This window comes from Helianthus annuus, chromosome 10 (genome assembly GCF_002127325.2).
Source record: "Helianthus annuus cultivar XRQ/B chromosome 10, HanXRQr2.0-SUNRISE, whole genome shotgun sequence".
Lineage (NCBI taxonomy): Eukaryota > Viridiplantae > Streptophyta > Magnoliopsida > Asterales > Asteraceae > Helianthus > Helianthus annuus.
The window spans coordinates 7178936-7190791 of record NC_035442.2 but is presented as its reverse complement, the minus strand read 5'-3'; the positions used below and the strand labels follow the sequence as shown (position 1 = coordinate 7190791).

General features: G+C 35.8%; 1 protein-coding gene across 4 annotated transcripts; it reads right to left on the bottom strand.

The window, feature by feature from the left end:
- Positions 1-4078: 4078 nt before the first annotated feature.
- Positions 4079-11856, bottom strand: LOC110883924 (caffeic acid 3-O-methyltransferase). Of its 4 annotated transcripts, XM_035979071.1 has the most exons (7): positions 11733-11856; positions 11307-11376; positions 7148-8293; positions 6156-6525; positions 4811-5121; positions 4577-4641; positions 4079-4498 (listed from the first exon to the last, which is right to left on the bottom strand). In XM_035979071.1, exons 3-7 carry the CDS (start codon positions 7194-7196, stop codon positions 4184-4186), a joined length of 1110 nt encoding a protein of 369 aa, XP_035834964.1. In that variant the 5' UTR covers positions 7197-8293; positions 11307-11376; positions 11733-11856; the 3' UTR covers positions 4079-4183. The 4 variants fall into 4 exon arrangements, with proteins under 4 accessions (XP_035834964.1, XP_021987277.1, XP_035834963.1 ...); XM_022131585.2 differs by lacking the exons at positions 11307-11376; positions 11733-11856 and having other exon boundaries at positions 6156-6787; positions 7148-8305; XM_035979070.1 differs by lacking the exons at positions 11307-11376; positions 11733-11856 and having other exon boundaries at positions 7148-8305.

The following is an 11856-nucleotide window of genomic DNA, read 5'->3' as shown; positions in this document are numbered from 1 at the left end:
CTGCAGTTATTAGAACAATGATTTTGGTTCTTCATATAGCTAGGGCTGTAAATGAACCAAACGTTCGGCGAACAGTTCTTGAACCGTTCGACGTGAATTTCGTTTGTGTTCGTTCGTTTATTAAACAAACGAACATGAACAAGAAATTTCGTTCGTTTAGTTAAATGAACAAACATGAACAAAGATCGCGTTCATTCATTTATGTTCGCGAACGTTCGGTAACGTGTTCGTTTGTGTTTGATAGTTCATTGGTGTTTTGTTTTAATATATTATTTACATATTACAAGATCCCGACAAATAAAATATTTAATAAATGTTAGTGTCTATATGATCTATTCATGAACGCATGTTTGTGTTTGTTTATTTCCATTTGTATTCATCAATGTTCGTTTTCGTTCGTCGTCTAACATTAACAAACAAACACAAACGAACACGACAAGTTTATTTCCTTAACAAACGAACACGAACATAAAATATCGTGTTTGTCGATGAGGAAACACCGAGATGTGGTGGTGGGAGATGGCGGTGGTGGTGATGGTGGTGTAAGTGATAGAGAGATAACATTTTTATTTATTTAAAATGTTTGAGAATTTAAGTTATTTACATATTTAGTCCTTTAAGGTGAAATTACAAGAATGCCCTCGTGCGCCTTGCACATGATCAGTTTTAACAAAAATATCTAATTGGGTTAGGGCTAAAGGACAAGACGTGCAACAATATTCACTATAAAGGGCAAAACCTGTCAAAATTCGTCGAAAATGACACCGCCTGATAAGTGGTATTAAGATAAAGGACAAAACTTGTAATTTTTCCAATATAATATTGTCGTCGTTTTTTAATTAAACTACTTGACATGTTAAGTGATTAACCGTGTCTATTGGTAAGCAACAACGTACCGTTAGCCGGAACCGAATCGAAAGCATAAGAAATCAAACCGAAATCAACCAATAACCGAACTGACCGAAAATCAAATAAACAAAAACTCGTTTATCGTTTTCTTACCCTTGAAAAACTAAATATAACCGAACCGAATCATTTATATATTCATACATTACTAGCTTTTATACCTCCATTACATGTATTTCATGTTATATATTCCATTTTATGTATTTATGTATCCATTTCATGTATTTCTAAGGAAAATTCTTTAACCCAAGTTTGGTTTGGTTATTAACCGAACTGAACCAAACGGAAAAATAACAATCTAACCGAATAAACCTTTCCAATTAACAAAAAACCAATTGGTTAAAAAAGTAGATTAACCCATGACACTCCGGTTTTGATTTCGGTTGAAGTTAATATCGATTTCCAGAATTAGTTTAAATCGTAATAAATGCAATGCAACCTTTGTAGTTATAGATCTATAAACAGCATTCGTGAACAAGATCTCTTATCACAGAAAAGCATCTACGATCTTGGTTATTTCAGAATGCTAACACAAAAATGATAAAAGAAAAAGGGGTAGCTTTTGAAGAAATCTGAATCAACTTGGGCTTGGAGGGGGGGGGTGTTGTTTTGGGCTCAATTGTTTTGATGAAGCAAAAACTCATGCAATGAAAATGAAGCCCACTCAAGAGCAACTCTCTCTATTCATGTTCTTTTGGTCTAACAGTTATCTCTATTGGGTCATTTCAGAAGACCAGAAGTTTTGTTTAACATCAAACATGGATATTGTTGTAACTATTTAGTTTCAATTTGTATCGACAATTCACTATCTTGAAGGAACATGTTAAAGCATATAACGGTGGTTTCATCTCCATTTATAGTTTTCACTATAGGTATTTTTAGATTTCCCATGTTAATGACACATTAGCACACTTAGGTCACAGGGTGTGGCTTAACGCCATCCCGTCCAGTGGCGGAGCCACATACTTGGCAACGGTGTCGGCCGACAACATTCAAATTTGAGCTTTATATGTATTCTATAATAGAAAAAATTCGAGCGACACCATTGTGTTTTTACGAGCGACACTATTGCTTTTTTCGAGAGACACTTTTTTATTTTTTTTTCTAAACGTTCTACATAATAAACATATTTATAGTTTAAAAATTAAGCCCAATTAGGTATTTTTTATATAGTAAGCTTTACGGTGTTAGATATGCAAATCCAAGAGATTGGCAACCGTTTTAATGAGATAACCACTGAATTGCTAATGTGTATGAGGCAACCGTTGTTTTTCTGCTATGAAGCATGTGAAGACGGATTTACGAAATCGGATCAGTGATGAGTATTTGACTCATGCTTGCATTTGTTATATTGAAAAAGAGTTCTTTGCGAAAGTTGCAATTGAAGACGTTATGAATCGTTTTCAAAACATGAAAACACGTAGCGAGCAACTATAAAATGTATTTTATTAAATATATTATAAATGACTTTGTATTTTCATTTTGTGTTATTTCAATGACATGCCACTTTTATTATGATATTGATTTTTATTATGTAATTCGACTCGACCCGATCTAAAAATTTGGACTCCGAGTTATTACAAACCCTGATATCGAGAAAAAAACGACACCATAGGAAAAAATTGTTGGCTCCGCCACTGATCCCGTCACCTCAACATTTATGGCGTTCCGGGGCGCCAACCACCATCCCGTCGGAGCTAAGAGGGGGGGGGGGGGGGCGCTAAAGGCTCTTCGCCATGGTGCTAACGGACGTTTTTTTGGCAAATTCCAGGAAAGTGGCCAAAGATGACCGCTGCCAAACGGTCAATTTAATTAAAAAAAGTTTTTTTTTAATTCTAATATATTTACAAACCTATCACAAACTAAAACACACACCAATCACAAGCTAAAACACACACCAATCACAAAAAAAAATCACTTAAATTCTCTCCAATCATTTTTAAGAATGTCATCCGATTCGTCGAGCTTTTTATCCGACGGTTTTCTTGATGATATGATTATCAGTAACGTAGGAGACGATAATTTTTTTGCGAGAAGAAGATCAATCGTCTACATCGCGTACCAGACAACTGCCTCTTGAAAGAGATCGGTTAGGTGCTCATGAACGTTTAATGCAAGATCATTTTTGTGAAAATCCGTTATACGATGATGAACAATTTAGGCGTAGGTTTCGTATGAGTCGTCATCTTTTCCTAAAAATTTCTAATAATCTTGCGGCTGAATTCCCTTTTTTCACACAAAGAGAAAGTGTTAGTCGCAAAATTGGTTTCCCTGGAATACAAAAGTGTATTGTCGCAATTAGGCAACTAGTGTACGGCACAGCGAGTGATGCGTGAGATTAATATTTAAGGATGTCGGCCAGAAGTTGTCGTGATTGTCTTGAAAATTTCTGTGAAGGTATTTTTATTATTAGTATTGTTATTATTATTGTTATTGTTATTGTTATTGCTATTATTATTATTATTATTATTATTATTATTATTATTATTATTATTATTATTATTATTTTATTAAGTGTTATTTTTCTGTATGGGAGGCGATATTTGAGGATGCCAACCGCTTCCGACGTTCCACTTTTACACAAGGCCTATCAGTGGATACATGGGTTTCCTGGGATGTTGGGTAGTTTTGATTGCACGCACTGAGAGTGGGCGACATGTCCAACTGCTTGGAAAGGGTAACACTATCGTGGTGACGAACGATGTTCTACCCTAATATTACAAGCGGTCGCGTCTCAAGATTTATGAATTTGGCATGCGTACGACGTGGAGTATAAGTATGGGTACTATCTCACAGACGGTATTTATCCGGAGTGGGCGACGTTTGTGAAAACCCTTTCGTGTCCAGATGACGAGAAAAGAATGTATTACAAGAAGAAACAAGAGTCAGCAAGAAAATATATCGAGCGGACTTTCAGTGTGTTAAAAAAGAGATGGTCTATCATTGCCTAGCCGTCGAGGATACTTGAAAAAACGGATGGTCTATCATTGCATGCAAGTTAAAGGAAGCGGCTTTAAACCCCCCTGTGTGACGTGGCGGTGAGGTGACGTGATAAAGCCCTTAGGTACTTTATACCACACCCTGTAGCCTTATTGTAAGTTCTTGTAATCAATCTTACCAAACAATCTCGATTTATAGAGAATGATACCTAGGTTATAATTAGAGAAATGCATCATAACAAATCACTTTCACGTTTATTTTCATATAAAACGAAATGAAATATCAAGTCCTTTAACTTTGGATCCTCGTTACAAGGCAATTACATTCAACTTATAAGTTAAATATTCTTGTAGAATTCCATGATCCAAAAAGTAGAGATCTCACAAACAATTTCCATAGAAGCGAAACCTGCCTCTTTGGCCAAGACGTTGTATTCTTTTGCAGTACGCTCTTTGCCACCAGGGTTAGCAATCAACATTACTATATCACTGCCCATAGCGGTTTTAGAAACTTCATCACTACAAGTGATACCACTTTCAGGGTCGGGAATGATCGCTTCAACTACCACCACCTTACCATGCTCTGGCAATGCCGCCCAACAGTTCTTTAAAAGCTTGATGCAATAATTGTCACCCCAGTCATGAAGTATCCACTAAAAGCAGATGAAAAACAATTGTGGTTATTTAACTAAAAACATTATTATTTATGTTAAAGAGCTTGATGTACAAACCTTCATGAAAATAACATCTCCTTTAGGAACACTTTGGAACATATCTCCTCCGACATGCTCCACACCTAGCCAAGAACATCAAGTAATTATCATTGACTTAAAGTCTTAATTATTGTCAGTTTGGAAAATCGGTTCAAACCTTCAAACCGGTAAAACTGGTCGATCCAACCCACTTAATCTAGTTGGTTTGACATGTCATTTCTTAAACCGTGGTCTATGAAATTGAATATATACCTGGGCAAGGAGGTGCATCCTTAATGACATGGGGTAGGTCAAAGTTGATCCCCTTAATATTAGGGTACTTAGAAACAATAAGCTCAAGGTTAGCACCTAAACCACCACCCACATCAGTCAATTCTTTGACTCCTTCAAATCCCTTGTACTTTTCAAGAATCATCTTCATCACAATTGTTGTGTTGTCATACATGCACTTGTTGAATACATTATTGAATCTATTGTCTTTTGCAGGATACTCAAATGCATTCATCCCATGAGCCTTGTCAAATGGAACCCCTCCCTCAATAATTGCATCTTTTAGATGATACCTGCCCCAAATAAATAAATAAGATAACTTTTAAAACTTTTTCATTGATAAAGGGTTAAATGTGTAAACTATTTATTAAAATGGCTCTAAAGAAACCTATTAAATAATTCAAAAGTTAGCAAGTATACTAAACCTATTACAATCCATGGAAAAAATTTCTACTCGATTAGGGACTCTGGATTCTCAAAGATTCTCTGGGACGACTCAAACGCTATGTTACATTACATTAAATTATATCGTTGTTATTACTTTACAGTATATTATATTACGGGGCCGTTTGTTTACCTCTTAATGAGGCTCTTAAGGGTTCAGACATCTTACTGGTTCAGCACTTAATGGTTCAGACCGTTTGTTTCACGATCAGATGTCTGAATGGTTCAAACATTTGCCTCTGAATGGTTAAGATTTATACAGAGTCTGAATGGTTAAGACATCTAATCTGAATTGGTCTGACATTTGCCTTTGAACGGTTAAGCATTATACAGGCTCTTAATGGTTCAGACCTGTTACTGGTTCAACACTTAATGGTTCAGACCTCTTACTGGTTCAGCACTTAATCATTCAGATGTTGCCAAACAACCCCTACATCAAATTATACTACTTCACATCACATCACATCCACATTATATTAAATAAATAATAGGCTTTCTTGTGTCACAGTCCTTCGTATAGAGCTGAAATTTAAGCTTGAACTCGTTTAAAGTCACTAGATTCGAGTTTTAACAAAACAGATCTTGAGTAGTCATGAGTGGCTTCACTCATTATGAGTCTAGATAATATTTGCTATCAATTAATAAAATGTTTTTGTTTTGTCCCTGACAAATTTACCAAAGATGTTTGACCATTAAAATAAAGTTATCTGTAACTAAAACCATATTGCTATGGTAATAGCTTAACTCTATTAAGTCATATTTAACGCCATTAACTATTTATAAATGAAAACAAGTGTGACATATTACTAGAATCTCATGTCATCTTGTCCAGGATTCAACATGTAAGAAAGCTAGAAATAAGATGTAAATATAGATAACTAACCAACAATCAACAAATACTTTATCGTAGATAAGGAGAAGTGTTGAAGCATGAGACGTTCCATCTTGTTTTCGAACATAATAATTCGACACCTTTGTCATGCCATACATGTTCTTAGAAACTCCATGTTCATCCTTTACCACAGTTGATGTGAGAATCGAGTGGCCAGCGAGAAACCGAAGAATCCGTTCAATTAACACCGGCGTTTCGTGGGTTTGTCTAGGGAGACTAGAAGCGAGATCAAAACAAGAGAAGCGGCCCCCGGGAGTCTTCGCCATGGTCTCAAAGAGATCGAGTTCGATAGCGGTTTTTATGGCCATAGGAAGAATCATTCCCCCAACTATTTGATTCGTTTTGAGTAGCCCTTCCTCTTCTTCGGACATATTGTAAGAGCCCATGATTGAACCAAATGATGTTTGTTAATTGGTGAACCTTAGTTGGTTATGGATGGTATTATATATACCACTCAAAACATTATGTTATTGAACCAACTTGTTGGATGACTTTTGAGTTTTGAAAAGAGGACAAAAACTATTTTAATGATATATTCCTCTCCAGTAATTTCATTAGAGGATATATTATTCCATTTGTTAGAAGATGGGCCAAGTCTCACCTCACCAACAACTGCTCACCAGCTACAATCATGAAGTATTTAATTTAGAAAATATTTTTAAAGTATTTGTAGATGTGGATGTGAATTGAAACTAGCTGTGTAGCAGGCCAAACGACTTTTTTTTTTTTTTTTGAAAGGTAAATTACATTAGAAACACTCGCCGACCCAAATCGGGCCAACGCACAACCGAAACTACATTACATATTTACAAAAGAACACCAATCCTCCCATCCTATCCCTTTAAACTTGGATCTACACGAAAACCAAAAGAAACTTAACGCCTTAACTTCACTAATAATGCTCTCAATTCTAATGGGAGTGTTCGAAAATCTCATATTATTCCTAGCGCGTCATAAACTCCAACACATAACCATGATAATACCTTGAACCGCGTCTTTTTTCCTCTCCGTCACGTTGAGGCTCTTGAACATCACAAACAAATCTTGCAGAGAGAATGCGAAAATGCTTGGGATTTTACGCCAAGAACTAATATGATTCCACACAATGGCAGCCGATATGCAAGAGATAAAAATGTGTTCCGATAAGAAATTACGAGAGAATCAGTTATAACTAACTCAAACAGTATATAACGAATTCTCTCCTAACGACTAACCAACTAATTCTGATTATAACCCTCATGTTTACAGAATTACAGAAACGCCCCTTCACAAGTTATGACTAAATGACATTCGAGTCCTACTTACTGACATGTGACAGGATGTGTTAGGTTGATATGTAATATAGCACCGTATCAAATAAGACTAAGCACCGTATCAAATAAGACTACCCTCAACTGTCCAAATATATTAGGAATGTTTGTGGTTCGATTTGAACGGGTGAAACTTTCCAAAGCTATTATTAGTTGTGTTTCATGCGATGACGAATACATAAATTTTTTATAGGGCCAAAATATGGGTATATCAACATAGGTCGGGTCAAGTAAAAAACACCAAATAATTATAACTCAAATCCATATTTCACTAGATATAATAGATGTTTTTTTAGTTTACAAAAAACTCAAAGTTTTAGATGTTTATTATATGTAAAATGTAGAAACTTATGGTATCAAACACACAGAACAAGAACAAAGCAATAGCGACAAAACCGTGACCAAAATCTTATTATTCACCCAAACCAGAAAACACCCCCCAATACCCAAAGATCTTACTAAATGTAAGATCTATATGAACAAATGTCCAGATCAACTGATTCAATCAGTTGATCTATATGAATACAAGACAAATATGAACAAATACAGAAAGAAACAACCTGATCTACAAAGCTTGATCTCACAGTTGAGATCTCACCAACAACATCAGCAGATCGGTACAATACAACACAAGAAATACAAAGGGTGAAATAGATCAGAGTGAATGTGAAAGATGATCGGAGATGAATCTGGAACTATGAGAGAGAAACTCTCAATATATATCAAAAATATCTGAAGTTACAGTCTGCACCCTTGAACTATCTTCCAACATACCATAAACTTCCAATAGTTACAACAAGGCCCTTTAAGAACAACAACCTGTCATAACCACTTTATCAATCGGTTAGAAATATATAACTGAATATTTGAATGAACAAAATGAATATAACTCTCATTCTTTTAACATCCCCTCTTCATTCAAATATGAAAACCAATTAACAATTCCTAACTTTTCACAAAACTTCTTATGTTGCACAACACTTAACCCTTTGGTAAAACCATCTGCTGGTTGACTCTCAGAGTCAACTTTAACAGTTTCAATAACCCCTGAACTTACCTTTTCTCTTAGAAAGTGAAGATCAATCTCAAAGTGTTTAGTTTTTTCATGGAAAACAGGGTTGGCTGCTATAGACATAGCAGCCTTACTGTCACAATATAATTTAACTGGCAAACCACAATTAACACCCACTTCCCTCAACAAATTCAGCAACCACATTATCTCACAAGTTGCCGAGCACATAGCTCGATACTCGGCTTCACCTGTAGACCTTGAAACAGTGCTCTGTTTCTTGCTTTTCCAAGAAACAAGAGAACTGCCAAGATAGACACAATAACCAGTCACAGATTTTCTAGTGGACAAACATTTTGCCCAGTCCGAGTCCACATAACCAACAAGATCTAGTCTATCACTCCTTTTGAACAGCAAACCACAACCAGGACCAGATTTGAGATACCTTAACAACCTTAAGGCGATTTGCAAATGAACATCAGTTGGACTGTGCATAAACTGACTCAGAAATTGCACAGCATAACTGATATCCGGACGAGTCAAGGAGAGATAGATTAGTTTCCCTATTAATTTTTGAAAACCAGTGACATTTTTCAAAACACTTTGACTCTTAGATACCTTAGCAGTTACCACATAACTTTGTTCAATTGGTGTGTTAATAGGTTTGCATGCCAAATAACCAAATGCACTCAAAAGTTCCAAGCAATATTTTCTCTGATTCAAGCACACACCAGATTCATTATATAAGACCTCAATGCCTAAGAAATATTTCAGTTTACCCAAATCTTTAATTTGAAAGTTTGAATTCAAAATACCCTTAATTTTACTAACTTCATCAACACTGTTTCCAGTAACAACAATGTCGTCCACATAAACTAAAAGAATAACAAACACCTTTTGTTTAGCCAAAACATACATAGAATGATCACACTTGCTTTGCACAAATCCATAGTCAACAAGCACACTATTTAACCTTTCATTCCATTTCCTAGGGGCCTGTTTCAGCCCATACAACGACTTAACCAGTTTACACACTCTTGTCTCATCAGGAGAATAATAACCCTCAGGCAAACACATATACACATCTTCATTAATAGTGCCATACAAGAAGGCATTATTAATGTCAAGCTGAAACATGGGCCAATCATTTTGAACAGCAAGAGCAATTATACATCTCACAGTTACCATTTTCACTACGGGTGAAAATGTTTCCCCAAAATCCAAACCTTCCCTTTGATTAAACCCCTTGGCCACAAGTCTAGCTTTGAACCTTTCTATTTCTCCACTAGACTTGTACTTGACCTTATAAACCCATTTACAGCCAATGGGTTTTCTACTAGGGGGTAAATCAACAAGTGTCCAGGTATTGTTTCTGAATAAGGCCTCCATTTCCTTATTCATTGCCTCGACCCACCTAGGGTCTTTAGCAGCCTCATTATAACAAGTAGGCTCAAGAGTTTTATTCAACAAACTAACAAAACTAAAATTTTCTTTAGACAAACAAGCATAATTCACAGTTTTATCTATACTATACTTAGCAGTTCCACTTAACACATAGTCCTCAAACCTTTTTGGAACAACTGAAGTCCTAGTAGACTTTCTAAGACCAAGACCAGCACCCTCAGATAGGTTGGTCTCATCACTTGGTGTTCCACTGTCCTCTGCCTCGCCATAAAACCCAGTTTCACTACTTCCTTCATAACCAGTTGGAACTTGCTGAGGTTGATCAGCAACACTGGTTATGGTAGATGTGGAGGGTCCTAATGGCTGCTGATCATCACTGGAACTACCATGAGAGCCATTATTACCCTCTTCATCATCGGGCATTTGTGAAACTTCAGGTGTTTCATTATCATAGCAGTCAAAAAAGGTTATATGATTTAGGTTTTTATCAATAAATTCTGAATTACCAACATGTTTACTCTTGAAAGGGTAAACATCCTCATAAAACTTAACATCTCTAGAAAATAAGACCTTCTTATTATCTAGACTCCACAATTTATACCCTTTCTTAACATTAGAATACCCAATCAATACACACTTATCAGCATGATAAGTAAACTTGTCTGTTTCATTTAACACAGTGCTAAAACACAAACACCCGAAGTTTCTAAGATGCATTAAAGAGGGTTTAAAACCAAAGACTATCTCATAAGGACTTTTACCTAACAACACAGAAGAGGGTAACCTGTTAATCAGGTAAACAGCAGTCAGAACACAATCAGACCAAAAACTCAGCGGTAAACCACCCTGAAACATCAAGGCTCTAGCTATATTAAGTAGATGCCTATGCTTACGCTCAACCACACCATTTTGCTGTGGTGTGTAAGCACAGGTTGTCTGATGTAAAACACCTTTCCTTCTTAAAAAACTACTCATTTGATTATTTACAAACTCGGTTCCATTATCACTCCTGAAAATCTTTACTCTTTTTTTTAAACTGAGTTAAGAGAAGTTCATAAAAATCAGTTATATTTTCAAAAACTTCCGTTTTATTTTTCAGTAAATAACACCATACAGTTCGTGAATAATCGTCAACCACAGTTAGAAAATATTTAAACCCTTCATTACTAGACACTCTGTATGGACCCCATACATCTAAGTGAACTAAGTCACCTATTTCTTTTGTTTTATGATCACTTAAAGGAAATGGAACCCTCACTTGTTTTGCCTTATGGCAAACTTCACATGGACCATGATCTAATGTTTTAACATCTAGACACCCTTTTAAAACAGCTAGAACCTGATCAGATGGGTGGCCAAGCCTACTATGCCACAAACTTGACTTAAACACACTATTCAAACAAACATTAACAGAATTACCATGTTTCCCAACAAAGTATAAGCCATTGTCCTGACTACCAGTCACCAGGACCTTCTTGGATCTCAAATCCTGAAGCAAATAATGATTTTCATCAAACAAGACTCCTATCTTATTATCTTTAGCTAATTTAAAGACTGACAGCAAATTTACACTATAACCAGGAACATAAAACACATCTTCAAGAATGACATTATTAACAAGTTTTATTTTACCAATTTTACACACTTTAACATTAGTTCCATTTGGATGACTTACTTTCAGATTATAATCAGACACATCCACCCAATCAAACATGCCTTTATCAGACTTGACCATGTGTTGATTAGCACCAGAATCAACAATCCAATTATACTCAAACTCAAACATAGCAGAACTAGAACAACTAACAAAACCTGTAGCAAAGCTACAAGTTACAGAAGACTCACCTCCCATATTGGATTTAGCCTGTTCACCACCAGAACTTTCTCCAACAAGACTCAACAACTTAGAAATCTGCTCAGAAGTGAAAGGCATAACAGTACCAACAGAATTTGAAGACCCAACAGTAGA

What these genes read in the sequence shown, in the direction of transcription:
- LOC110883924 (XM_035979069.1), bottom strand. Translation starts at nt 10,604, where the DNA reads ATGCATCTTAGAAACTTCGGGTGTTTGTGTTTTAGCACTGTGTTAAAT.